This window comes from Oryctolagus cuniculus, chromosome 17 (assembly GCF_964237555.1).
Source record: "Oryctolagus cuniculus chromosome 17, mOryCun1.1, whole genome shotgun sequence".
NCBI classification, from domain to species: Eukaryota; Metazoa; Chordata; class Mammalia; order Lagomorpha; family Leporidae; genus Oryctolagus; species Oryctolagus cuniculus.
This window is the reverse complement of record NC_091448.1, coordinates 44108046-44136020: the sequence shown is the minus strand read 5'-3', so window position 1 is coordinate 44136020 and position 27975 is coordinate 44108046. Positions and strand designations below refer to the sequence as shown.

General features: G+C 44.2%; 2 protein-coding genes across 10 annotated transcripts in view; both read left to right on the top strand.

Annotated features, from left to right (window-relative positions):
* The window catches only part of BLTP2 (bridge-like lipid transfer protein family member 2), a 30005-nt gene extending 13992 nt beyond the window's left edge, over window positions 1-16013 (top strand). For 2 of the 4 annotated variants that reach the window (XM_070061120.1, XM_070061122.1), the window contains exons 24-39: window positions 400-694; window positions 4777-4934; window positions 5207-5413; window positions 8407-8506; window positions 8742-8924; window positions 9617-9738; window positions 10178-10333; window positions 10418-10539; window positions 11556-11736; window positions 12501-12587; window positions 12797-12907; window positions 13041-13176; window positions 13989-14119; window positions 14289-14390; window positions 14679-14813; window positions 15244-16013. In XM_070061120.1, coding sequence (XP_069917221.1) covers window positions 400-694; window positions 4777-4934; window positions 5207-5413; window positions 8407-8506; window positions 8742-8924; window positions 9617-9738; window positions 10178-10333; window positions 10418-10539; window positions 11556-11736; window positions 12501-12587; window positions 12797-12907; window positions 13041-13176; window positions 13989-14119; window positions 14289-14390; window positions 14679-14813; window positions 15244-15426 — 2409 coding nt within the window. In that variant the 3' untranslated portion in view covers window positions 15427-16013. Of the gene's footprint in view, window positions 1-399; window positions 695-4776; window positions 4935-5206; window positions 5414-8406; window positions 8507-8741; window positions 8925-9616; window positions 9739-10177; window positions 10334-10417; window positions 10540-11555; window positions 11737-12500; window positions 12592-12796; window positions 12908-13040; window positions 13177-13988; window positions 14120-14288; window positions 14391-14678; window positions 14814-15243 lie in introns of all 4 variants that reach the window. The other 2 variants (XM_051825408.2, XM_070061121.1) reach the window with 2 other exon arrangements.
* A 171-nt stretch (window positions 16014-16184) lies between these two features.
* On the top strand, window positions 16185-21956 carry RSKR (ribosomal protein S6 kinase related). 6 transcript variants are annotated; one of them, XM_070061138.1, is made up of 12 exons: window positions 16185-16393; window positions 16761-17012; window positions 17102-17185; window positions 17317-17385; window positions 17770-17839; window positions 18076-18180; window positions 18353-18393; window positions 18988-19015; window positions 19129-19218; window positions 19301-19389; window positions 19486-19596; window positions 20989-21956. In XM_070061138.1, exons 1-12 carry the CDS (start codon window positions 16337-16339, stop codon window positions 21136-21138), a joined length of 1146 nt encoding a protein of 381 aa, XP_069917239.1. In that variant the 5' UTR covers window positions 16185-16336; the 3' UTR covers window positions 21139-21956. The 6 variants fall into 6 exon arrangements, with proteins under 6 accessions (XP_069917239.1, XP_069917238.1, XP_069917243.1 ...); XM_070061137.1 differs by having other exon boundaries at window positions 20040-21956; XM_070061142.1 differs by lacking the exon at window positions 16761-17012 and having other exon boundaries at window positions 20040-21956.
* Window positions 21957-27975: the final 6019 nt, after the last annotated feature.

Sequence of the window (27975 nt, the reverse complement as noted above, 5' to 3'; positions counted from 1 at the left end):
GGCTAAGTGCCTGCTAAGGTTCTTAACTAATCCAAACACATTTGTCAATACTAAACCAAGTGCTCACTTGGTTTAGCTGTATCAGTTTCTGTCCCTCTCTGTCCTTTAAAAGATAGTTTCTTTGCCCTTCAGGAAATAGAGTAAAAGTTTTTTCAGAGTACCTTATTCGGGCTGACCTTTTCTTCCTCAATTAGGGAAGGATTTTCCGTTGAAATTGTCATTTAAAATACAGTAGGTATAGTTACAATGTGATATAAATGTGCAAGTTAAGACCATCTTCCTCTCTTTCCCCAGTTAAATTTCTTACTCAACAAGCATGTTCTCTTATCTCTGCATTTGTGGTCAGGCACATTGGTGGAAATTTCCATGTAACCCTGAGGTCCTTTTCCTGCTTCTTAGGAGCTTTCTACTCGAGATGGTGATCCTGCCTTTCATACACACCAGCTTTACTTGGTAGATTTGCGGATTTCCTGGACAACCACCAACCGGGACATTGCCTTTGGCCTATATGATGGCTACAAAAAGGCAGCTGTACTGAAGCGTAATCTCTCTACTGAGGCCTTGAAGGGGTTAAAGATTGATCCTCAGATATCAGCCAAGAAGCCAAAAAGGGGAGGCCTGACTAGTGCCCCAGCTGCACCTCGTGTCAACACTCCTGGCTTCAGTGGGCGTCCTGATAAGGGGTCATCAGGAGGTAGGCTGGGGCAGATGAGACTTTGGCTTTAGGATTATGACACAGACATGGACTTAGATGAGAGTGTGAGAAGGACATGGACTTAGATGGGAGTGTGAATCATGGCTGATCCATCTGTGTACAGAGATGAAACGTTTTTCCATGTTAGCTCTTAACTTTTAGGAAAAAAAAAGGCAATGTTTTAATAGCATTAAAGACTCCTGTGATCAGGAGAAGAGGATCAAAAGGAATGAGGCTAAAACAGGATAAATAACAGAAAGAAGCAAAGAATTAGAGAATTGTCTTGTGTTTTGACTAATGTGTTGAATGAGCAGATATATGTTGAGTGCTTAATAGGCACAAGAGCATTGGGTTCAGTAATGGTTACAGAATATAAGACAGTCTACCTACCTCAACAAGTTTATTATCTCTGGGTTAGCTGATTAGTTTATTCATTCACTCAGTCATTCATTTATATATATCCATTTTAGCTTTAGTAATGTATCAGACATTTAGGTTAGTAATGTATCAGACATTACCATAGAAATTGGGGACACAGAAATGAGGAGAAACTCATAGGGATAGTCCATGTAAATTATAATTTCATTGTGAAAAATGAATGAAATGTTGTTGTAAGAATGTTCAAGAGTGCTATGAAAACCCACAGAAGAAAGTGTTTAAATCTGAATGGGAAGTCTAGAAAGTCTTCACAGAGATGAAGGTAATTTAGATGAGTCTTAAAAAATGAGAAAGAGTTCAACAGAAAAGGAAAAAGGAGAGGGCATTTTAGGGAGAGGGAATAACTAATGCCAAGGGATGGAGGTGTGGTGAGTTTGAGAACACAATGAAAAGTGATACCTGTCACCAGAGAGAAATGGTACAAGAATTGTTCCTAACTGGAATGAAGGAAGGAGTATAAGCAGGGAAGGCTTTGTGAGGAAGTAGCATTTGAACTGTATCAAGAAGGCTTAGTATGGTTTAGGCATGTGAAACCTGGGAGGAGGGGTAGTCAGAGCTGAGAGAGCCATCTGAGTAGGAGTGTAGTTGGGAAAGCTCTGTATGTTCAGGAGAATGAACGGTCTGTCATGGCTGTTAGAGTAGAGGGGAGCAGTGAGAGAATAGGCTGCAAAGGAACGATGGAGATCACTCATCACAGACCTTGCATCCAGGGCGAGGAGTTTGTGGTTCTTATTCAGAAGGCAGTGATGAACTACTGAAGGATGTTTTTTTTTTTTTTTTTTTTTTTAATTCATTTTAAAGGCAGGGAAGTTACACAGAGAGAGGGAGAGAAAGGGAGAAAGAGATCTGCTACTAGTTTATTCCCCAAATGGGCAGGCCAAAACCAGATGCCTGGAACTCCATCCTGGTCTCCCACATGGGTGGCAGGAGCCCAAGTCTTCTGCTGTCTTCTACTTTTCCAGGCACATTAGCAGGGAAGTGGATCAGAAGCAGCCCATGGACCAGTACGGTGGCATAGCAGGTAAGGCCACTGCTTGCAGTGCCAGCATCCCATATAGGCACCAGTTGGGGGTCCTGGCCGCTCCATTTCTGATCCAGTTCCCTGCTGATGTGCCCGAGAAAGCAGTGGAAAATGGCGAAGTCCTTGGGTCCCGGCACCCACATGGGAGACCCAGAGGAAGGTTCTGGCTCCTGGCTTCGGATTGATGCAGTTGGTAGCCATCTGGGGAGTGAACCAGTGTATGGAAGACACTGCTCGCTCGCTTGCTCGCTCTCTCTTTCTGTAACTCTACCTTTCAGATAAAAATAAGTAAATATTAAAAAAAAAAAAAAAAAGCTGCTGGCTCCTAGCTTCAGATCAGCCCAGCTCCAGCTATTGTGGCCATTTGGGAAGTGAGCCAGCAGATGGAAGACCTCTCTCTGCCTCTGACTCTGTTACTCTGCATTTCAAGTAAATGAATAAATCTTTGTTTAAAAAGATTTACTTATCTGAAAGGCAGAGAGAGAGAGTTTACTCCCCAGATGGCCACAATGGCTGGAGCTGTACCAATCTAAAGCCAGGGGCCAGGAGTTTTTTTCCAGGTTTCCCACATGGTTGCAGGGGCCCAAGGATTTGGGCCATCTTCTACTGCTTTCTTAGGCCATAGCAGAGGCCTGGATCAGAAGAGGGTCAGCTGGGACTCAAACCAGTGCCCATATGGGATGCCAGCACTGCAGGCGGTGGCTTTACCCGCTACACCACAGCGCTGGCCCCTGAATAAATCTTTAAAAAAAAAGTTTATGGAAAATTAAAAGCTAAGTTTACTTTAAAAAAATAAGTATAGCAGCTGGGACTGGAACCTGTGCTCATGTGGAATGCTGGTATAGCAGGCAGTGTGCCACAACACTGACCTCTATTGAAGGTTTTTGTATAGGGTTTGTGTCATCATTAGGGTTTTATTTTAAGGCAGATAAATCTGGCAGAGGTGTGTAGGAGGACTGGAGAGAAGGAAAATAGAAATGGGGAGACAAATTAGGAAATTTATGATGTCTCAACAGGAGGCAGTGAGGCTGGAGGTAGGTAAAGGCAGTGGAGATGTAGATGATAAGATAGACATTATTGTGCATCCAGGCGATGCCACTGGTTGGAAGGAGTAAAACCAGAGAAAATAGGTTTTGAGCCCAGTAACTGGCATCATGGTAACAATATCAGAAATAGGAGAGCCAGAGGCCAAACAGATTTGGGGAGGTATAAAGTTTTTAGATTTGGACATGCTGAGTTTGTGGCAAAAACTAGTGGGACATCTAGTCTAACAAACACCTAGAAATTAGGGTCTAAAAGCTTTTGGCTAGAGGTAGCAGTTTGGGAATTTCAGCATACAGCTAAGAGTCAATGCTGAGGTACAAACAGTTGCTTACTGTGTGACAGGTACTCTACAAAATAGTTTTTATTGGGGCTGGCTGCTCCACTTCTGGTCTAGCTCCCTGCTGTGCCTGGGAAAGCAGCAGAAAATGGCTCAAGTACTTGGGCCCCTGCACCCAATCGGGAGACCTGGATGAAGCTCCTGGCTTCGGCCTAACCCATCCGTGGACATTGTGGCCATTTCTGCCTCTCCTTCTCTGTAACTCTACTTTTCAAATAAAATAAATAAATCTTTTTAAAAGTTATTTATTTATTTATTTATTTGAAAGGCAGAGTTACAGAGAGGCAGAGAGAGATCTTCCAAAGGCCTGAGCTGGGCCAATCCAAAGCCAGGAGCAGAAACTTCTTCCAGGTCTCCCATGTGGGTGCAGGGGCCCAAACACTTGGGCTATCTTCTACTGCCATCCCAGAGCATAGCAGAGAGCTGAATCGGAAGTGGAGCAGCTGGGTCTTGAACTGGCACCTATATAGGATGCCAGCATTGCAAATGGTGGCTTTACTCGCTATGCCACAGCGCTGGCCCCATAAATAAATATTCCACCAGATTATCTAACCACCTTATGAGGTAATTCCTATTATTTTACAAATAAGGACATTGAGGCACAAAGTGTTAAAGCAAAATTATAATCAAATGAGTGGTAGAGATAGGATCTTGAACACAGGCAGACTATTCTCATTCTGCAGACTGTTCTTTACAATGACATGTTAACCGACAAACCCATTAAGAGAAAGAGTAGGGAAGAGAAGGGGACAAGGATGCATCTTAAGAGATATTTAATCTCTAAAACCTGAGAGAAGGAGGGGGGAAGGGGTCTAGAGACATAATTGGAGGAAGCAGCAAAGCTAAGAATGCAGTGACAGTGATGACAAGGGAGTGGTTTCAGCTAGAAAGGAGTGGTCACAAATAAGTAGCATATAAAATAATTGACATGAAAAAGAACAAAATGGGAAGAGGATCTTACAGAGGTGGTTATGCCTTAGAAAAATGCCACCACTTATATAGCATTTCTGTTTTCTATTGGAAATCTGTTTCTTTAAAATTTAGGGGAAAATGAATTGGCAACCCTTATTTTGCTCTCAGGGGTGGGATGGAATGGGCTGGGTTGGGCTGGAGTTCCCAATTAAGGGATGTATTCTATCCTTTCCCTAGCCAGAGCAATTAAGGGAAGACCAGTTTGGTCTTGGCTATATTCTCTTTCCCTTTGAGACTGTGACGTTTCCCCATTTCCTGTTTCTCTACCAGGTGCCTACATGTTGCAGAAGCTAATTGAAGAGACAGATAGATTTGTAGTATTCACAGAAGAGGAGTCAGGTATGAGTGACCAGTTGTGTGGCATTGCCGCTTGCCAGACGGATGACATTTACAACCGCAACTGCCTTATTGAGCTGGTCAATTGCCAGGTACCTTTTCTTTACCAGAGTACCTCCAGCATTGAGCTAATCATATTGTCCATTGATAATCATATTGTCCATATCCCCCCACCTCTAGATAAGAATGGGTAGAGTTCCAAAATTTTTTCCTTCCTGCAAGTAGCACAAATAATCATTTCCATGTCTAAAAACCAGTAACTTCACTCAGTAAGCCAGAATTAGACTCAGCTGTGGTAGTTAGTATAGTGTTCTCACCTTCTCATCTTCCTGACGGTTTAACTGTGCTTCTGTGTCTGGTGTAGATGGTTCTTCGAGGAGCAGAGACAGAAGGTTGTGTCATTGTGTCAGCTGCCAAAGCCCAACTGCTGCAGTGCCAACACCATCCAGCCTGGTATGGTGACACATTGAAGCAAAAGACATCGTGGACTTGCCTGTTGGATGGCATGCAGTACTTTGCCACCACTGAAAGCAGCCCCTCCGAACAAGATGGCCGACAGCTCTGGCTAGAGGTTAGTCAGCAGGGCTGGGAAGGCCTCTTATATTGCTTTCCGTGGTTTTTTGCACTAGAATAGCCGAGATTCTTGACAGCACCTGTTACTACCAGCTTTGCTGAATAATGAGGCCAATAATATTGTAAATGGGCAGTCTGTTCATATGCCTGTAGTACTTTTTTTTTTAATTGCATGATATTCTATTTTATTGCAAGGGATACTTTGACCACTAGAATACAATGGGTTGGAGCATTTTTACTTTTGAAGTTGCTGAACCCTATTAATAAGGTCTTTTTTTATTGTTTGTTTGTTTTTTAGATTTATTTGAAAGCATTACAGAGAGATATAGAGAGAGGGAGAAAGAGAGTGATCTTCCATCTGCTGGTTCACTCCCCAGATGGCTGCAACAGCCAGGGCTGGGCCAAGCTGAAGCCAGGAGATTCTTCCAGGTCTCCCATGTGGGTGGCAGGGGCCCAGGTACTTCGGCCATCTTCTGCTGCTTTTCCCAGGCCGTTAGCAGGGAGCTAGATCAGAAGTGGGGCACCCATATGGGATGTCGGCATCACAGGTGGCGGTTTTATTTGCTACACTACAGTGTAACCCAAATACCCACAGTGGTTAGGGCTGGACTGGTTCTAAACCTAGGAGCTTGGAACTCAATCCAGGTCTCCCATGTGAGTGGCAGGAACCCATTACTTGAGCCATTAATGCTGCCTTCCAGGATTCACATTAGTGGGAGAATTTACACTGTAATTTTTAGGATATAATATCAGACTAATTTGGAGGGTCTAATGGTTATGAGTTATACTTAGCCAGTAGTGTGTACTGTCATTATATTTTTAATAGATATTAAATGCCCACATTGTGGTGGGCATGGTATACTCTCAAGTGAGTTATAGCATCTAGCTGCATCTGATATAAAGCAAGGCTGGAGGGGTTGGGAATTCTAGTGCAGGGAATTAAGCTGCCACTTTTGACACTGGCATCCTATAGCAGGGTGCTGGTTTGAAACCCAGCTGCTGTACTTCCATTCCAGCTCCCTGCTAATGTGCTTTGAAAGGCAGTGGAAGATGGCCCAAGTGCTTGGGCCCCTGTCACCTTTGTGGGAGACCAGGATGGAGCTTTTGGCTTTGGCCTGACCCAGTTCTGGGGTTGCTACAGCCATCTAGGGATTGAACCAATACATGGAAGATTTTCCGTCTCTCCCTCTTTTTGTCACTCTTCCTTTCAAATAAATAGATCTTAAAATGAAAGCCAAAGTGATAACTTCATTTGCCATTCCATCCATTGGGGATAAAACATCCCTTTGCCTGCCCACATCCCTGGCTGGTACTTTTTATATCAAGAACATTAGGGCTTAATCCAGGCAACCTCACATGTAATTAATAACAGGTAATGAGTATTTCCATTAGATGTCAAACCAAGTAAGGGCCAAGTTGTTGGTAATACGAGAGGACCTGCTGATAACTCATATAACAGCTGTGATTCAGGCAGGTAATGTTCTTTACCAGTTGTCTTCAGAGGTAGGAACAGAAGGTGTTAACTACCCATGCAGAGGTGGGTAGAATAAGCTCTCAGAAATGCCCTGACATTTTCTGGGCCTCTGCTGCTTTTAGGTATCCTTTTTCTTTTTTTTTCTTTTTTACGATTTATTTGTTTGAAAGAGTTAGAGAGATCTTCCATCTGCTGATTCACACCCCCTGATGGCCTCAGCAGCCAGGACTAGGACAGGCCAAAGCCAGGGGCTTCTTCCAGATCTCCCACGTGGGTAGCAGAGGCTCAAGCACTTGGGCCATCTTCTGCTGCTTTCCAAGACCCTTAGCAGGGAGCCAGATTGAAGCAGCCAGGGCAAGAATCGGTGCCCAGATGGGGATGCCAGCATCACAGGCAGTGGTTTTACCTGCTACACCAAAATGCTGGCCCCAAGCATGCCTTCTTTTGCAGTTTGACCTCATTTTTTTCCCTCAGGCTGTGATACTGGCATCAGAGTGGCTCACATAGGAGGGGCTTTTGATCCTGTCTTTCCCATAAGACTTTTTATCTTAACTTGGTAGATATGCTATACTTTTTTTTTTTTTTTAAGATTTTATTTATTTGAAAGGTAGAGTTACAGACAGTGAGAGGGAGAGAAGAGAGAAAGGTCTTCCTTCCGTTGGTTCATTCCCTGAACGGCCACAACAGCTGGAGCTACTCTGATCCGAAGCCAGGAGCCAGGAGCTTCTTCCTGGTCTCCCACGCGGGTGCAAGGACCCAAGATATGCTGTTCTTAAATCAGACTTTTTATCTTAACTTGGTAGATGTGCTGTCCTTAAATCATGATCATATGCCATGGTTTCCCCATATCACTTATTCTGTTATTCACTCTGATATCAGCTTGGCAGAGACAACCATAAGAATTTAGTTCCCTTCTCCCATGGCAACAATGTCAGAGAGATTCCCTATCTGAAGGCAAAAAACAGTAAGAGCACAAACAGAATAAAAACAAAAATGGCTTGGAAAGTAACTTTTTTAGTGAAATTTTTTTTGCCTAGGACATGATTTGATTTTAATCTAACTCATTATTATTTTCCTGGCCCCAGAATTTTGGGCCTGGGAAAGTATTCAGGTGACTCATTGGATTGGAGAATTTGGGTGGTTTGGGGCAAGGAGAAAATCAAACATGTTCTGTACTCCAGGAGAGCCTTCAAGCTAGTCAAGGCAGTAGAAGTCTAGATAATAATTGTCAGTACAGTGATGTATTGCTTAACAGGGGATATGTTGTGAGAAGTGCCTCACTGGGCAGTTTTGTCACTGTGTGAACATCACGGAATGTACTTCACAAACTAAGATGGCTGCAACATCACTAGCAATATAATCTTATGGGATCATCACCGTATACGTGGTTGCTTGTTGATGAAGATGTTATTATGCAGTATCTGACTGCACTTGAAACATGGAGCTCTGTGACCCAGTTGGCTAGAACAAATCCCTGTTTCTCCAGGAGCTAAAGGTGTCTGTATCTGTGCTTTTAGGTAAAGAATATTGAGGAGCACCGGCAACGTAGTCTGGACTCTGTGCAGGAGCTTATGGAGAGTGGGCAGGCAGTGGGAGGCATGGTTACCACAACCACAGGTCAGTTTTCCTCTTTCCTCCCTACCATGTGGTTTGGAGCAGATGTTTGTCCCAGGGGACCTCATTTTCTTTACAGCTCTTAACAACCATACATACTGGAGCAGGACCATTTTGTGCTAGACCAGGTTGAAAGCAGTGTTTCTGTAGTTCCCCAGATAGCACACATAGCTGAAAATCTCTCACAAGACCTTTACTAAGAATGTCCTTCTCTTACCTCTTTCTCACCTCTTCCCAGATTGGAATCAGCCAGCTGAAGCCCAGCAAGCCCAGCAAGTCCAGCGGATCATCTCACGTTGCAATTGCCGAATGTATTATATTAGTTACAGCCATGACATTGATCCTGAGCTAGCAACCCAGATTAAGCCACCTGAGGTTCATGAGAACCAGGAAAAGGAAGATCTCCTAAAGAAGCAGGAAGGTATTCAGGGCTTGAAAAACTTATAGCAGAGGACGGGGGAACTTGTTAAGAGTGGTTATTTCCTTAATGATTTTGAGAATATAATTATTATTATTATTAAAGATTTATTTACTTATTTTGAAAGTAAGAGTTACAGAGAGAGAAGGAGAGACAGAGAGAGAGAGAGATCTTCCATCTGTTGGTTCACTCCCCAGATGGCTGCAATGGCCACTTCTGGGCTAGGCTGAAGCCAGGAGCTTTGTCCAGGTCTCTCACATGAGTGGCAGGAGCCCAAGCACATGGGCCATCCTCCACTGCTTTCCAGGCCATTAGCAGGGAGCTAGATTGGTAGTGGAGCAACTAGGACATTAGTCAATGCCCATATTGGATCCTGGCTGCAGGTAGTGGCTTTACCCACCACACCACAACATGGGCTTCAACAGTATAATGATTAAAAGTCCCATTATGCACTGGCAATAGCATTTTACTGTGCTCTACATTTATACCTTCTGCTGTGAGAGAACAACTTGTACTCTTGGAGGAACCTGGGATGAATAGTATATATGATTCTGAAATTAGCAAACAGTTCTACCCATGAACTTTTACTACCTTTCTGAGGGGCTAATAGGAATGGTTTCATACGTGGATTAAAGACAAAATAGATGTTTAGGGAGAGATTTGAATCTCTTATTTAGATGCTAACATTTACCTAGGGGCTGTGGATACCTTTACTCTCATTCACCATGAGCTAGAAATCTCTACCAACCCAGCTCAGTATGCCATGATCCTGGACATCGTCAACAACCTGCTACTCCATGTAGAACCCAAGCGGAAGGTGAGCATGGGCCCTTATAGAATGCTATTTAGCTGACCTGTGCTTTATGTTTGGGTCTAAGAAAAGCCGTGTTGCATACTGAAAAAAGAACCTGTGGTTAATATGTCCTTTGTTAGTCAGCAGCAACGGTTGAAATTCCACCTATCTAGAAAAGGTCTGAATGTTTCTAAGACAAACTTATTTGCTTGTTTTTCCTGGTAACTTCTCCATACTGCTAAAAACAGTAACTATTCCCCACTTTGGCTTCCATCCTCTTGACTTATTGTGAAATCTGCATTGCCAAATCTGCCTTGACCTAGCCCTCACTGTTACTACCAGCAGTGACTAACAGAGGTTAGCTTTCCAGAAGAGATTGCATTTCTTATTTCTTTCTGTTTCACTTTACCATAAGACTTTATTAAAAAAAAAATCTTGTTAAGTTCCCTTTGCATTCCTGCAGGAGCACAGTGAGAAGAAGCAGCGTGTCAGATTCCAGCTTGAGATTTCTAGCAATCCTGAGGAGCAGCGCAGCAGCATATTGCACCTGCAGGAGGCTGTGCGGCAGCGTGTGGCCCAGATACGGCAACTGGAGAAGCAGATGTATTCTATCATGAAGGTAGTCACCCCATGTGATCTGAGGACAAGGAGGTCTCCTCATACAAGGGAGAACTCCTTAATTTATCTTATTCTGGTTCTGTAGTCTTTGCAGGATGACAGCAAGAATGAGAACCTGCTTGACCTGAACCAAAAACTTCAGTTGCAGCTAAACCAGGAGAAGGCCACACTGCAGCTGGAAAGTGAAGAGCTCAATATCCTCATCAGGTGCTCCAGATTTCTTTCTTTGCCCATTTCCACTGCCCCAGCTGGAGCTGTTTTCTTGCTCATATTCTTGACCGTCTTTGGGTCTAGTGTACATTATCAGAGGCACAATAGGGGATGGGTATCTGGCATAATGGTTTGATGCCTGCCTCCCATATCAGAGTACCTGAGTACCTAGGTTTGAGTCCTAGCTCTGCTCTCAATTCTAGCTCCTGTTAGTGGGTATCATGGGAGGTAGCATGTGATGGCTCAAGTAGTCACTGCCACCCACATGTGAGATGTGGATTAAGTTCCTGGCTCCTAGCGTTGGCCTGGCCCAGTCCTGGCTTTTGTGAGCATTAGGGGAGTGAACCAGTGGATGAGAGAGCTCTGTTTATCTCTCTGTGCTTTTCAAATAAATAATTTTTAAAAGACTGACGTATGGAGGGGTGCGAGTGGGAGGGAAATTATAGGGGGGGAAGCCAATGTAATCCATAAACTGTACTTTGGAAATTTATATTTACTAAATAAAAAAATTTTTTAAAAATTACTGGGAAAAAAAAAAAAGACTGATGTATGAGTAGATTCGGACACTTCTTCCTAAGAGAGCCTCATTGAACTTGGCCTAAGAAATTGAGAGCCCTTCTTTGGGATCCTCATTAGAGAATCTACTTTCTAGGAAAGGCTGCACTGTAATAAAAATTGTTGTGAAAAATCATTTTTGTGACCTTGATACTATGCATCTAAACTGAGAGTATCTTGAAGTTGATCAGTAAGAAACACAATTGTAGATACAATCATAGAGGTTATTGGTAAAAGAGACTTCTTTATCAAAAAGCTGTGAAGCTGAAAGATGAGATTTTTGCTCCATGGTCCAGGTGTCAGGAGCAATAAACCCAGTGAATAAAATGTAGGGACTAGCTACCTCAGAATAGGTCCCTATCTAGACTTACCTCCTGCATCATTCTAGAGCATTCCATCTTACCCTCAGCCCATATGCTGCTTTCCTGACTACCTTTGGCCATCCTGTCCACTTATAGGTGTTTCAAGGATTTTCAGCTACAGCGAGCTAACAAGATGGAGCTGCGAAAGCAACAAGAAGATGTGAGTGTGGTCCGTCGCACTGAGTTTTACTTTGCTCAGGCTCGATGGCGCCTGACAGAGGAAGATGGACAGCTGGGGATTGCTGAACTGGAGCTGCAAAGGTTCCTCTATAGCAAGGTATCTTGGGTATACAGTCACATAAAGGCAGTTGTATTGAGAGGCACTGACCTATCTCAGGAGTCCAACTTTAAGAGATAAACAAAAGGGCTAATTATTATATGACTGTTAATGATGGTCATCATCATGAGCAAAATTTCCTTAGGCACTTCTATTTATAATATTTAATATCAATATAGATAAACTTGGTCAAATGTTTCTTACTGAATAAGGTTATCACTAGAAGTATGACCCAAAGGAAAGTAATCTTCTCAGTCAAGCTACGAATTCTATTCTGTTCTATAATTATTATACTATATCACACTATATTATATATACTATATTACACTATATATTACACTATATTATATATAGTATATAATATATACTTACTATATATATGATATATGCAGTATAATAATACATATATAATATATATTATACTATACTTATTATATTCTATAATTCTAATACTGACATTCAGCTTTCCTGCAGTTAATGAGTGACGTGGGGTGAGAAGTCATTATTCATTGCTTTCTCCTACAAGGGGACATTTGGAAATGAATGATAACATTTTTTGTTGCCATAATGACTAGGAAATAGCATTTAGTGACCTGGCCAGTAGTACCTATGAGAAACTGGATTAGAGGTTGCACTGATTTTACAAAATGGAAAGAGATATCAAAGGGTGGAATTGGGCATATGGAGAACCTGAAAACAAGTTTATATACCAAACTCCTGAGAAAGGCTTACCTCAGTGGACGCACCAAAATCTGTCTTTATAGGTGAATAAATCTGATGACACCGCAGAACATCTCTTGGAGTTGGGCTGGTTCACTATGAACAACCTCCTCCCCAATGCTGTCTACAAGGCAAGTCTCCATTTCTGGCTCATTTACATACTTCTTAGCAGAGGGCATTTCCATATAAACCCACTATAGGAAATAATTGGATGATGTGATGTGATTAAAGCTTGCCCAGCTTGATAAGACCATTGCTTCTCTCATTCTGCAGATTAGTAGGTTGACTTACAGTAGTATAGAGGACATTGGGTTGGGCTCTTGTTCACTTTACCCCACAGGTAGTTCTGCGGCCCCAAAGCTCCTGCCAGTCTGGGCGACAGCTAGCACTTCGCCTCTTCAGCAAAGTCCGGCCGCCAGTTGGGGGTATCTCTGTTAAGGAGCATTTTGAGGTTAGTAAACTGTTCCTTGGGGGCCCAGGAACAAAGGGAAGCAGAAGCTAGCTGCGTATTACATCATAGTAGGGTTAGGAAATGGAAGGATGGGGTCTGACCTTAATTACTTCTTAAACCTTTTCTCCTTTAGGTAAATGTGGTGCCTCTCACCATCCAGCTGACACACCAGTTCTTCCATAGAATGATGGGCTTTTTCTTTCCTGGCCGAAGTGTGGAAGATGATGAAGTTGGAGATGAAGAAGATAAATCCAAACTGGTGACGACTGGTGAGAACTTTGATGGTGGAGCATCAAGAAGAATGGGGTTGGCCGGCGCCACAGCTCACTAGGCTAATCCTCCGCCTGTGGCGCAGGCACACCGGGTTCTAGTCCCGGTCGGGGCGCCGGATTCTGTCCCAGTCGCTCCTCTTCCTGTCCAGTTCTCTTCTGTGGCCCAGGAGTGCAGTGGAGGATGGCCCTAGTCCTTGGGCCCTGCACCCGCATGGGAGACCAGGAGAAGCACCTGGCTCCTGGCTTCAGATCAGCGCAGTGCGCCAGCCACAGCGCGCCGGCCACAGTGGCCATTGCGGGGTGAACCAATGGCAAAGGAAGACCTTTCTCTCTGTCTGTCTCTCTCTCACTGTCTACTCTGCCTGTCCAAAAAAAAAAAAAAAGAATAGGGTGGCACCCATAGAGACAGCTGAAGGTTCAGAAAGAGGATGAGAGCTAGTGTGCTTCTTTTTTCTGTTTCTTTAAAAAAAAAAAAAAAATTTATTTTTACTTAAAAGGCAGGGGAGGGCGGGGGAGAGTTCTACCATCTGCTGGTTCACTCCCCAAGTGCCTGCAGCAGCCAAAGCTGGGCTAGGGCAAAGCCAGAAACCCAGAATTCCATCTGTGTCTCCTGCATGGGCAGCAGGGGCCCAAGCACTTGAATTACCATATGCTACCTCCCAGAGTGCATTAACAGGAAGTTAGATCAGAAGCAGAATAACCAGGACTTGAACCAGGCACTCCAGTATGGGCTGTGGGTATCACAGTTTGCAAGCAGCAGCTTAAAACTGCTGTACCGTGTTGCCCACTCTGCACTTTCTTTTTCACAGGCATACCAGTGGTGAAACCTCGGCAGCTGATTGCCACAGATGATTCAGTACCACTGGGCCCTGGGAAGGGTGTGGCGCAGGGCTTGACTCGGAGTTCTGGGGTCAGAAGGTCATTTCGCAAATCACCTGAGGTACCAGACATGTCTTGATTACAGAAAAAGAGAGTTCTGAGAAACTGGCCTGACTGGAGATTTCTTCTGTTTCCTTTAAGTCTACTCAGGGGGTAAAAGGAAAGATGTTGAAGTTCCTGCATTTCTTCTGATGATTTTGGAGCTCATGTTCCTTTCCTGCTTTTTCTAGCACCCTGTGGATGATATTGACAAGATGAAAGAGCGAGCTGCCATGAACAACTCCTTCATCTACATAAAGATTCCACAGGTTCCACTGTGTGTCAGCTACAAGGTCTGCATCTTCTCTGTACTGTCTAGAATACAGTGGGAATGGTACCAGATAGGATCATCAGATATTATAGTCAGGGAAACAGCCAGGCTTCTTGTGATGCTGGGATATGGGTGATAGGTTCCCTCTGCTCCCTTCAGGAGTCAGCACAATTATCAGACTGAGGTAAGAAAAAATCAATATATGTAGGTTGATGTCACAGTACTCACACTAAAGTACTGGCTTAGACTCAAAATGGTAACTTAATGTGTTTTTTTTCTTTTCTTTCCTCTGCACCTCCTTTTCTTGCAGGGTGAGAAAAACAGTGTGGATTGGGGTGACCTAAACCTGGTGCTGCCCTGTCTGGAATACCACAACAACACATGGACATGGCTAGACTTTGCTATGGCTGTCAAAAGGGATAGCCGCAAAGCCCTGGTTGCCCAGGTATCCCGCCAGGGCTCATGGCTTTTTGGTTAGCAGGGGCTGGCAAGCAAATCTCCTGCTCAGGAGCCTTTCATTCTAATATATATTAACAAATAGCCTTGGGAAGGGACAGGTGAAAAGAGTGACTTCTATCCATGCCCTCTCCAGGATTTTACCCAGTTGATTAAACTGAATGTTTGCTGAAGTGTTTCTATTATTTGTTAACCACCACTGATTTTAAGGGAATTAAGGGCTTACATAACATCAGGCTTAGATTGGGTTCTATTTAGACTGTAAGCTTCTTGAAAGCAGAGACTATTTTATAATTTGAATTGTCTCATTGTGCCTTGCATGTAAGTTTAATAAATAGTTCTTGACTTGGTTCAATTTGACTTATTCTACATGTCCCACTAATATTTACCTTTCCTTCTACTCCTCTCCAACTTGCCAGGTAATCAAAGAGAAGCTAAGGCTGAAGCCTGCAACAGGGTCTGAGGTCCGGGGAAAGCTAGAAACTAAATCAGACCTGAACATGCAACAGCAGGAAGAGGAGGAGAAAGCCCGGCTCCTCATCGGTTTAAGTGTGGGCGACAAGAACCCTGGCAAGAAGTCCATCTTTGGCAGGCGCAAGTGATCTGTCAATCTGAGTGGCTACATTACAGGATCTGACTCTGGCTCAGGCCCCAGGGACTTGTGGGGTGGGAGGGGCTTCCCTTCATCCCTCAAGATTTGTGGGGGTCAGGAGCCCACAGAGGGTACAGGGGAGAAAGGCACTGTTCTTTAGTAGCTGGCCTGTTCCCTGTGGGGTATGGTAGATAATATTATGCTGAGTTCCATCTCATGCTGATCAGTTCCAGGGCCAGAGGCAACAAGAGAGCAAGACCCAGGGAATGGGCCCTGGGGATCAACTGAAAGGGTCAAGTATGATAAATTTTTATAAACACACACACACACACACACATATTTCTAAGTGTAACTGTCCTCCCTCTGCCAGGAAGCTTAGGGGAATGGGCTAATCCTTTGTCCCTCACTCCACTGCCTTGTATAAAAGGTATTATTGTCTTGGGAAGAATCAGCTTTTCCCCAGTCTATGTGCTTAGCTCATTTGGGAGGATGGTGATTGGAGCTAGGGCTGGCCATGGTTCTCCTACTCTTCCCCCTGGGATATACCCTGGAAAATGGCAAAAATGATTGAAAGAAAAAAAAATATTTTAAATTTGATGCTGTTTTTTTTTTTTTTTTGGGGGGGGGGGGTTGTATTGAGTGCATGTATTAAACCTGTGTCTTTCCCTCACCACCAACCCAAGATGTCTTACAGCTGCCACTTTAACAAGGGTCGCCTCCTCCTTCCTCTGCTCTGAAACTATAGCACAGATACTTCCCAGCTGTAATGTGCCACTGGCCTCATTCTGATGGATTTTCTACACATCAGAAGAGGCAGGGCTCATGTGTGATGCACATCAGGGGGAGGAAGTGCTTATGTAACTGGGACAGATTTAGCAGAAGGAGAGAGGAGGCAGAGGCTGGGAGGCTGGGAGGCTGGGATGGGAGCAGTGAGCTGTCGGCAGGGGCAACACACCCGGGTGGCTGCTCCTCACAAGGTAGGCTGTGGGGCTCTGGCAGCCTGTAGAGGGAGGTGAAGGAATAATGGCCCGAGTCCTGGGAAGTATCTTGTTAGGAGCACCCCCACTGTGGGATGGGCAAGGAGGCTGTAATGTGAGAAAGCATGGCCTACAGTGTGAAGAAAGCTCAGATTGTATTGCTGGTGTCTGATGGAGAAAACGTCCAGTAGTTAGATTTGAATTGTGTCCAGGAAATCCAGGCCTTAGCACAAGAGATTGGGAATTTTGCCTCATCAGAAGTGTACCTCAGGGGCTGAGACTTGAGGGGACAGAGGACCTGCTGAGTTGGGCAGAACCTGCAATGCCTCAGTGGCAGAAGGTTTAGAGTGGCTTCCTTGGTTTTTAGCAGGGTGGCAGCAACATCCAGGGCCGTTGGGCCCGAGGCTGGAAGAGCCTCTGGTCAGGTGTGGGGCCCATCAGGTCAGGTCTGGAAGAGCTGAGGGAACCCTGGGGGCATCAGTGCCGGCACCCAAAGCCCCTAGAGCCAGCCCCACTGCTAACAGAGAAGCCTCTGTCTGAATGGCCGGTGCCTCAGTTCATCAACCTCTTTTTACCGGAGTTCCCTATGAGACCCATTAGGGGGCAGCAGCATTTAAAGGTAGGTCAATGGAATCCTTGGGAGAGGTCTGTCTGGGAGAAATCTAGAAACAACAGGTTTCAATTGTCATGTTCTCCTTTTCTCAACAGATTTTATCCCTTGTAGCCAAAGGTTCCTTTGGAACTGTCCTGAAGGTGCTAGATTGTACGCAGAAAGCTGTATTTGCTGTGAAGGTAGGACCTAGGCATTTTTCCACATTATGTTTTATTCCCTGCTTCTAATCTTGGTTCCAGAGAAATTTGGAGGAATAAATGATTAAATATACTATTCTCCTCCATGAGTCATCAGTCTTTTCCTTTTATAGGTGGTACCCAAGGTAAAAGTCCTACAGAGGAACACCGTGAGGCAATGTAAAGAAGAGGTTAGCATCCAGGTATGCTGAGACCTGGAAAGGATTGTGAGAAGAGCTAAACCGTATCTGGGGGAAGCACCTTTCTTGTTGAAATTCCTTGATTTTCCTGGTTCTGCTCCTGCTGTTTGTTTCAGCCTTATTTAATAGCAGATTAAATCCTGGGAAAAGTAGCCATCAGCTATCAACATAGGTACTCAAGCTCTTGGCAGAGAAATCTCCAGCATGTCCCAGTATGTTTCTTAGTATCATGCTGGTTCCAGGATTACCAAGCTGTCAATCTCAATTATTGAGTTCCTCTAAACAGAAGTGAGGCAGCGGCTCCTTCTCAGTATAACCAGATTTTTGGGCTGCCTTTATTCTTGGTGACCTTGTTGTTCCTTAACTTCCTCTTTTCTTTGTCCCTAGCAACAGATCAGCCATCCTTTTTTACACAGCTTGGGGGATAGCTGGCAAGGAAAACGGCACCTCTTCATTAGTGAGTATCTAGCCCCTCTCCTCAACCCCAAGGGTCCTTGAATCATTCTTCCTACCTGAGATTACTTGTCTCTCTGGGCTTGTTTTACCTCTGCTCTGTTCCCTTCTCATAGCACCTCTGTATCCCAAAGGGAGAGGGAACAGCAGGTGACATCAGTTAGGGTAGGAGGCCTACAAGGCCTTGAGTCCAGACACTGTAGCCCCCAAAACATTGCCTACACTTCTGGTGCTTTGCAGTGTGTAGCTACTGCAGCACAGATCTGTACTCCCTTTGGTCTGCTGTTGGCTGCTTTCCTGAGGCTTCCATCCGTCTTTTTGCTGCCGAGCTGATCCTGGTGCTGTGTAAGTGAAATGGGTAAAGGAAATGGGGAGAGAAGAGGTAAGTTGCAGGGGATGGGAGAAATAATTGATATTAACTCTGGAAGTCTAAGGAAAAGGGTAAGGATGGGGTAGGGCCTACTAGGGAAACTGGAAAGGAGAGCTCAGCACATTCCATGCTTACTATCATTCACAGGCTATCTCCATGACTTGGGCATCATCCATCGAGATGTGAAGGTAGAGTTAAGTGCTTTTTCTCTTTGTCTGAGGATAAGCCTCAGTAAGAAGTCCCAGTAGGTCAAGAAGGCAGGTGGAGAGCTGAGAACAGCTGACCATAGGGCCCCAATGGGTGCCAGGGATTTGTGTAAGGGGCCTTTAGGTATAGACTTTTTTTTTTTTTTTTTTTTTTTTGACAGGCAGAGTTATACGGTGAGACAGAGAGAAAGGTCTTCCTTTTTCAGTTGGTTCACCCCCCAAGTGGCCGCCATGGCCGGCCGCTGCTCCAATCTGAAGCCAGGAGCCAGGTGCTTCTTCCTGGTCTCCCATGCGGGTGCAGGGCCCAAGCACTTGGGCCATCCTCCACTGCACTCCCGGGCCACAGCAGAGAGCTGGACTGGAAGAGGAGCAGCTGGGACAGAATCTGGTGCCCCGACCGGGACTAGAACCCGGTGTGCCGGTACTGCAGGCAGAGGATTAGCCTAGTGAGCCACGGCGCCGGCCTGGTATAGACTTGAATGCTGAGCAGGGCATCTTCTTCAGCTGTGGTTATCTGTGGTGAAAGAGAGTTGAAAGGAAGAAGAAGAATAATAACTTCTCACCTGTGTCTTTCAGATGGAAAATATCCTTCTGGATGAACGAGGTAAGACTTTTTTGTTTCCCAATCCCAGTATAAGAGTTATCTTAGTTTGGAAATAAATCATGGCTGATGAGGGATAGAATGGAGTGCTGCTGTTGCCTTATCTTTTTTCATAGGCCATCTGAAACTGACAGACTTTGGTCTGTCCCGCCGCCTACCCCAGGGAGCCCGAGCCTATACTATTTGTGGCACTCTTCAATACATGGGTAAGAGAGACTAAAGCTGGTGGGTAAGCATTGGGCAAGAGAGCCAAAAGATATCAGTGACAAGTATCTTTCAAATCTGTAGCCCCAGAGGTCCTGAGTGGAGGGCCTTACAACCATGCTGCTGATTGGTGGTCCTTGGGTGTCTTGCTTTTCTCTCTGGCAACTGGAAAGGTGAGAATGGTGTAGGGCAGAGAACAGGGGAGCTGTGCTCTGTGAAGAAAGACTAGGAAATTTTGCTTTATTCCCACTTCCTGCCTCTTAACTCAGTTCCCAGTGGCTGCAGGTAGAGATCATGTGGCCATGTTGGCAAATGTGACCCACTGTGACTCTGAGATCCCAGCTTCTCTTAACCAGGAGCTCTCACTCCTGCTTCATGAGGTAAGGGTAAGCATTTTTCTTCTTGACCACCAGTCCATTCACTGTATCCTTCCCTTTTCATTGAAGTTACACTTCCAGTTCCATTGATTAATTTTTTAGAGGAGCTCTAATTAACCACCTCACTACTTGCCCTCTAACCTTCAGATTTCCTTCAGTTCTTCAGATTTCATTCCTGAGTTCCTGATCTCTCCAATCTCCTCCCCATCCAGAACAGATAAATCCTGAGAGTGGACTAGTTCTGCACTCTTACCACCTGAAAATGCACACAGTTCCTTTATTCCTACCATTGCCACAAATTATCCTCTAATGCTCCCTCTTTTTCAAATCCTCAAATTTGTAGGGTCCTTCCTTCCCTCCACAGCTTCACAAACTTCTTTTCCATCTTCTCAGTTCAGCTTCTTCTCTACCTCATCCCTTATCCTTCATGCTCTATTTTCCTTCAGCTCTTATGCCAGAATCCCCTCCACCGTCTGCGTTATCTACATCACTTCCAAGTCCACCCTTTCTTTCGGGGTATGGCCTTTGACCCAGAGCTCCTACAGAAGCAGCCAGTGAATTTTATCATGGAGACACAAGCTACCCAACGTAGTCCATTGGAGTCTATGCCATTCAAGGACTTTGACTGTGATCTGGAGTCCTTCCTGGTCCACCTCAACCATGCTTGAGCCTCTACCCGTGCTTGAACTGCTACTAGATTGGAACGAGCTGAGAACCTGAGGATCTCCTCCACTGTATGACCACTTTGAAAATCCAGTTTAGCACCTTACCATTTTATTCTTCCAAGCGTTGGAGCAGAGTTCATATTCTAAGTCATTCTGCTTTTGGTATAGCCACAACTGGTTCTAGCTCTTCCTCAACATACGCCCACCTCTCAGTTCAGATCAAGGTGGTGATCTTTTCCTTTGCTTTACTTCTCCTTACTCTTATCCTCAAGCTGAAGCTGAAGGTAGCTTCTACTTTTCCCTCTCCTTCTGTCTTTGCCATGGGTCCCAAGGTACTATCTATGTGTTTAATAGGCTTACTGGAAACAATATGAATGTTTTTCAAGGATCTCAAAAGCTGGCATTTCAACCGCTAAGTATGCAGCTAACAAATGTGATATGGGATCTTGAGACCAGTCTGTAATAAATGTAATTTTTATGAATTGGAAAGTGAATCTAATAGCCTAATGTGAGGAAGAAAACAGAAACAAAAAAAGGAAAATATGGATGGGTTAAATGTGTTATCTAGGGGTGATTGGAACAGCTATCCAAATCTTTGCTAAAACTAAACCTCCTTGAAAGACATAGGATTGGGGCCAACGCTGTGGCGTGTGGGTGAAGCTGCTGCCTGCAGTACTGGCATCCCATATAGGCACTGGTTTGAGTGTGGGCTGCTCCACTTCCAATACAGCTGTCTGCTGTGGCCTGGGAAAATGAAAGATGCCCCAATTCCTTGGGCCCCTGCAACTGCGTGGGAGACCAGGAAAAAGACCCAGGCTTCTGGCTTTCGGATCACCTCAGCTCAGCTCAGCTCCAGCCGTTGCAGCCAACTGGGGAGTGAACAAGCAAATGGAAGACCTCTCTCTGCCTCTGCCTCTGCAACAAATAAATAAATCTTTAAAAAAAAAAAGAAAGAAAGAAAAAAGAAACATAGGATTATTAAATTGATCATTTCCCCTAGACTGCCCGATTCAGTTCGTAGTGGGCAAACCAAGCAACTGAGAGGTATGACATGAATGCCAAGATTGAAAGTTACAGATGTGCATCAAGAAGCATTTCCTTTTGTAAGGAAAATCATCTGGATCTTGAATTTGTATACATTTCTAGTGTTTATGACTTTTCATTTTTCTTTAACTTTTCAAAAGCTTCATTTTTGTTCTGAAATTTGAGGGGAAATACTTAAGCTCTATTTTTCCTGTATATAGCTGGCATTTTACTGGCCTCTACAGAGTTGCTTTTTCTGGATTGTGCTTTTTAGCAATCCATTTGAAAAATCTCTGTATGAAACTTATTTGCTGTGGATACTCTAAAAGGGTGCTTATCATTATAGTTAATATTTTACTTAAGGATGCATGGGAGAAGTTTTCTCTGGACCTAGTTGTGCTTTTCCTTAATTGCTGTTTTTTACTTTAGGAAAGTAAATATTCAACTGTTTACTCTTTGTACTAATGCTAGACCACTTAGAACCTGATTTGTAGTCCACCTCCAACAAGTATTTATTTGTATGCTAGTCACGTTCTTGGTTCCAGCTTCCTGTTTTTATTTTCCTTAGTCTAATTTTAAAATTTTAATCTTTTTTTAGATTACTGTTTTATCTATATCCTTATAAGCCTTTTTTGGAATAAGATTGGCATCTAAATAAATAGAATATATCTTTCACTCTTATGTCATGTGTTTTGTGACCAGAATTGCACACTGGATAAAAACCCTGAATACTAAAAATAGAAATTAATGGTTTGAAAAGAGTAGTTAAGAGCATTAGATTGGAATTTAGAATTTAGGAAAACTGGTGCCTGGATCCACCAATAACTATTTCAGTGTCTTTAAACAAGTCATTTGAATCTTTCTGGATCTTAGTTTCTGGACGTAAAAAATGAGTTACAACCACTGATTGTTAATTGTGGATATAGTTTCAGGTTTCTGTGATGCATTTTCAAAGGGCAGATGCAGAGGTTTTTATGATCCTGTGTGTCTGGCTCAGTGTTAATTAATGTTCAGTTTATCCAACATTAAATGGCTTTTGTCACAGCATAATGGGCTAAGGTCCTGAGGAAATGGTTAACAATATCATTAGGATTTCTTTCCTAGGTCCAAGTTTAAGTAAAATTTGAAAAAACACTGCTTTCTTCCTCCATTCAGAGTCACTGACCTACACATATATAATACCTATTACTTACTTCCATGAAATTCACATAGCATTTATTAATATACACTGAAATGATCTTTTAGGTTTATCCTTATGCTTTGATTTTTCATTACCTAGAATGTAAACATGGATATTTTACTGTATATTCCATCTTCTACAAAAGTTTAAGATTAGTCTTAACACTAATCCTTGTAATCTTCTAGAAAAATCTTTGTAGGGGCTGGTGCTGTGGCATAGTGGATAAAGCTGCTGCCTGTGTCACCAGCATCCCATATGGGTGCTGTTTCAAGTCCTACCTGCCCCACTTCTGATCCAGCTCCCTGCTAATTCACCTGGGAAAGCACAGAAGATGGCCCAAATACTTGGGTCTTTGTATCCACGTGGGAAACCTGGAAGAAGCTCCTGGCTCCTAGCTCCTGGCTTTGGATAGGCCCAGCTCCAGCCGATGTGGCCATTTGGGGATCGAACTAGATGAAGGATCTTTCTCTGCCTTTCAAATAAATAAATAAATCTTTAAAAGAAAAGTCTTTGTAGCTCCACTCATTGTTTTTACCTCTAACCTATATTGTTATTCATTTGTTGACTTCTTCAGTGACTTAAGAAGATTGTAATCTCAATTCCTTGGTTACTTTAGATAGTATCTTTTTTAAAGATTTATTTATAAGTCAGAATTACAGATAGGAAGAGAAGGTGCCAGTCTCTCATAGTACCAGCTGTTGTAACCATTTGGGGAGTAAATCAGTGGATAGAACTCTGTCTCTTTCTGTCACTCTGCTGTTCAAATTAAAAAAAAAAAAATACATCTCTTTTTTAAAAAAATGGAGTAGGACAGATAAACACAGGAGGAAGACCATAAAAAGGGAGAAGGTGGACATTTTTTAAGCCAGCAAGAGAGGCCTCAGAAGAAACCAATTCTGCTAGCACCTTGATCTCTGACATCTAACCTCCAGAATTAGGAGAAAATAAATATTACTTAAGGCATTCAGTCTGTGGAGCTTTGGTAAGACAGCCCCAGAAAACTAATATAGGCCGGCGCTGCGGCTCACTAGGCTAATCTTCCTGTGGCGCCGGTACCCCGGGTTCTAGTCCCGGTTGCTCCTCTTCCAGTCCAGCTCTCTGCTGTGGCCTGGGAGTGCAGTGGAGGATGGCCCAAGTCCTTGGGCCCTACACCTGTGTGGGAGACCAGGAGAAGCACCTGGCTCCTGGCTTTGGAATGGTGCAGCGCACTGGCCGTGGTGGCCATTGGGGGTGTGAACCAACGGAAGGAAGACCTTTCTCTCTCTCTCTCTCTCTCCACTCTGCCTGTCAAAAAAAAAAAAAAAAAAAAAAAAAAAAAAAAAAAAAACCTTAAAAAAACTACCGTGAAGAGTTCTAATAATCAGGATTTTTTTTTTTTTTTTTAACAGCAGACAGGCAGATTTAGACAGAGAGACAAACGTCTTCCTTCCGTTGGTTCATCCCCCAAGTGGCCGCTATGGCTGGCGCGCTGCGCAGATCCGAAGCCAGGAGCCAGGTGCTTCCTCCCGGTCTGCCATGCGGGTGCAGGGCCCAAGCACTTGGGCCATCCTCCACTGCACTCCCGGGCCACAGCAGAGAGCTGGACTGGAAGAGGAGCAACCGGGACAGAATCCAACTCTCCGACCGGGACTAGAATCCGGTGTGCTGGCGCCGCAGGCGGAGGATTAGCCTAGTGAGCCGCGGCACCGGCCAAGGAATTTTTTATTTACAAAAATAATAGGCTCTTTTCCCCCCTGAAACATACTGTTTCAGATTTCCTTGACCCCTTTGAGAGTTCTGTAGGTATATGGAGCCCCATTGATGAAAAGCTGCCACACTGCCTCCTTTATTTATCACAAATAGAACTAGGGCTAATAATTCCAGTTTCATCCTTGAGTTCACTCAAAACTGACATACTTCTCAGGGTTGCTGATTTGGATTATATAGTAGGATTTTTACAAAATTTGTAGTCCTGAGATTGGTGCTATGACATTGCAGGTAAAGCCACCCCCTGCAGTGCCAGCATCCCATATAGGCACCAGTTTTGAGTGCTGGCTGCTCCACTTCCAATCCAGCTCCCTGATAGTGTGCCTGAGAAGGCAGCAGAGGATGGCCCAAGTACCTGGGCCCCTGGCACCTACTTGGGAGACCTGTAAGAAGCTCTTGGCGCCTGTCTTCGGATCAGCCCAGCTCTAGCTATTGCAGCCATTTGGGGAGTGATCAGCGGTTTGAGGATCTCTCTTTCTCCCTCTCTAATTCTGCCTTTCAAATAAATAAATCTTTAAAAAAGCAAAACAAAATCTCTAATCCTAGAATTTAAAAATTATAGGGGCTGGTGTTGTGGTGCAGTGGGTTAAAACCCTGGCCTGAAGCAACGGCATCCCAAATGGGCATTGGTTCTAGTCCCGGCTGCTCCTTTTCCAATCCAGGTCTCTGCTGTGGCCTGGAAAAGCAGAAGATGGCCCAAGTCCTTGGGCCCCTGCACCCACATGGGAGACATGGGAGACCTGGAAGAAGCTCCTGGCTCCTGGCTTTAGATTGGCCAGCTCCGGCCATTGCAGCCATATGGGGAGTGAACCAGCAGATGGAAGACCTCTCTGTCTCTACCTCTCTCTGTAACTCTTTCAAATAAATAAAAATCTTAAAAGAATTTAAAAATTATAGCAAAAATATTTAAATACTTTATTTAAAAGGCAGAGCATCAGAGAGGACAGAGAGATCTTCTGTCTACTGGTTCAATCCCCAAATGGTCACAACAGCATCAGCTGGGCCAGGCTGAAGCAAAGAGGCAGAACAGGTCTCCCACATAGGTGGAAGGGGCCCAAGCACTTGAACCATCATCTGTTGTCGTAGTGCCTTAGCAGGAATTTAGATTGGAAGCAGAACAGCTGGGACTCAAACTAGCACTTTGATGTAGGATGTTGGCATCATAAGCAGCAGTTTAACCTGCTGTGCTACAATGCCAGCCCCACAAATTACAACTTTTTAAATAGCTGGACCTGTTTCATATCATATGCAAAACTTAATCCCAGATAAAATATTTAAATATAATTAAAACATTACAAATTTTAAAACATCTAGGAAACAAGGGAATGAGGCAATAGTTAAACCAAGAAAAAAATGAAAGTACTCTGAAACATATTTACATAAAAATTTGATGAGAGGAGCCAATGTTGTGGCACAACAAGTATAAGCCATGGCCTACGATGCTAGATCCCAACATCCCATACGAGAGTTCCAGTTTAGGTCCTGCTGCTCCAATTTAATGCACCTGGGGAAGCAGCAAAGATGGCCCAAATACTTGGGCTTCTGCCACCTACATGGAGACCTGGATGGAGTTCATGGCTTCTGGTTTTGGCCTGGCACAGCCACTCTGCTCTTCCAATAAATAAATCCTTAAATTTTTTTCTGCTGAAAGGATGACTCAAGATGAGAAACTGAGATGTTATGATAGGGAAGATCTTTGACCACATGAAAATTTTATCTTTGTATGGAAAAAGATACCATTAGTAAAATCAGTTGGTAAACATAAATATGTGCAGGGTAGGCATTGTGGTGAAGCAGGTTAAGCCACCACTTGGGATGCCTACATCTCATATCAGAGTGCCTGGTTTGAATATGCTACTCCACTTCTAATTCAGCTTCTTGCTAATGTACATGGGAAGACACCAGATGGTGGCTGAAGTACTTGGGTTCCTGCCACCCACGTAGGAGACCTTGACAGAGTTGCTTCCTGGCTGTTGGCTTCAGACTAGCCTGGCCCTGGCATTCGAAGAGTGAACCAGCATACAGATCTCTCTTTCTCCACCCCCACCCCTGTTACTCTGCCTTTCAAATAAAGCTTTAAAAAATGTGAAATATGATGACAGACAATGTCTATTACAGAACTCTCAAGTTAGAAAACTTGAAAATAAGGGACATGAAGTGACAAGTCAATCAGAACCATATCATCGGGGCTGGCATGGAGGCGTAGCAGGTAAAGCTGCCACCTGCAGTGCTGGCATCCCATATAGATGCTGGTTCGGGTCCTGGCTGCTCCATTTCCTATCTCTGCTATGGCCTAGGAAAGCAGTAGAAGGGCCTCTGCACCGGCATGGGAAACTTGGAAGAAGCTCCTGGTTCCTGGCTCCTGATAGCTCAGCTCCGGCTGTTGCAGACAATTAGGGAACCAGCGGAAGGAAGACCTCTCTCTCTCTCTTGTTCTCTCTCTCTCTCTCTCTCTCTCTCTCTCTGACTCTTCTTTTCTCTCTTTGTAAAAAATAAATAAAAAAAAATAAAAAAGAACCATATCAGCTGGCTTGGAAAGGTTTTTACAATCCACTGAATGGACCACAATACAGAAGTGTAAGAAATCCCAGTTTTGTAAAAGATTTCATCTGCCCAGTTTGTACATAAGTGGTGGTGGTGGGGGGGAGCATTGAGAAAGAATATCAGAGAAGGGCTGGCGCCGTGGCTCACTAGGCTAATCCTCCGCCTTGCGGCGCCGGCACACCAGGTTCTAGTCCTGGTCGGGGCGCCGGATTCTGTCCCAGTTGCCCCTCTTCCAGGCCAGCCCTCTGCTATGGCCCGGGAGTGCAGTGGAGGATGGCCCAAGTACTTGGGCCCTGCACCCCATGGGAGACCAGGAGAAGCACCTGGCTCCTGGCTTCGGATCAGTGCGATGCACCAGCCGCAGCGCGCCGGCCGTGGCGGCCATTGGAGGGTGAACCAATGGCAAAAGGAAGACCTTTCTCTCTCTCTCTCACTGTCCACTCTGCCTGCCCCCTCCCCCAAAAAAAAGATTATCAGAGAAAAGAACCAAGGAAGGAGAAAGTAATTCTAGTGGAAAAAAAGGGGTGGTGGGGTGGGGGTGGGGGGTAGAAGACATAACCCACAGTCCCAAACACTCCAGTGTGCTTCAATTAATTTTGGGGAAAAATAAAATCAGTGCATATGTATGTGTATGTAAGTAAATGAAATAAAACCTCTATATGTGTGTGTACATGCATGTTTTTCTAAAGGGGAATATAAAACTGGTTACTGTAGGAGGGTGGAGTGTCTTTAATACATCTTTGCATTTTATGTATTGTCTCACTTGCTCTAAGCATCTTTTTATTTGAAAAAACACTTTTTAAAAGTTATAACATTTTGCCTTTTTTGTACAAAAGCTTCAAAATCCAGTGGGTATTTTACACCTAGGGCTACTCCCAATTTAGATTAGCAACATCTGGGTGCTCAACACCACGTGTTAGGCTAGTGGCTGAGGTATTGAACAGCCCAGTTCTAGAACAGCCTATAGCCTGAGGGCCCTGCAGTTCATAACCGACTATATATAGTTCCTCCCTTTGGGACTGCTGCTTTGCCCAAGTCATTAGGACTTCCAGAGTGTAAATAAGGTGCCCTGAGGCTTCAAAAGGAACACTCGCCCACCACTGATGAACTCTGAATACCTGCCTTTCGGCTGCTTTCAAAAACCAATCCCACTTTCAATGGACAGATTTCTCAAATAGGAGGAATGCAAGAGACAGCAGAATGTAGTGGGCTGTGTCTACTATG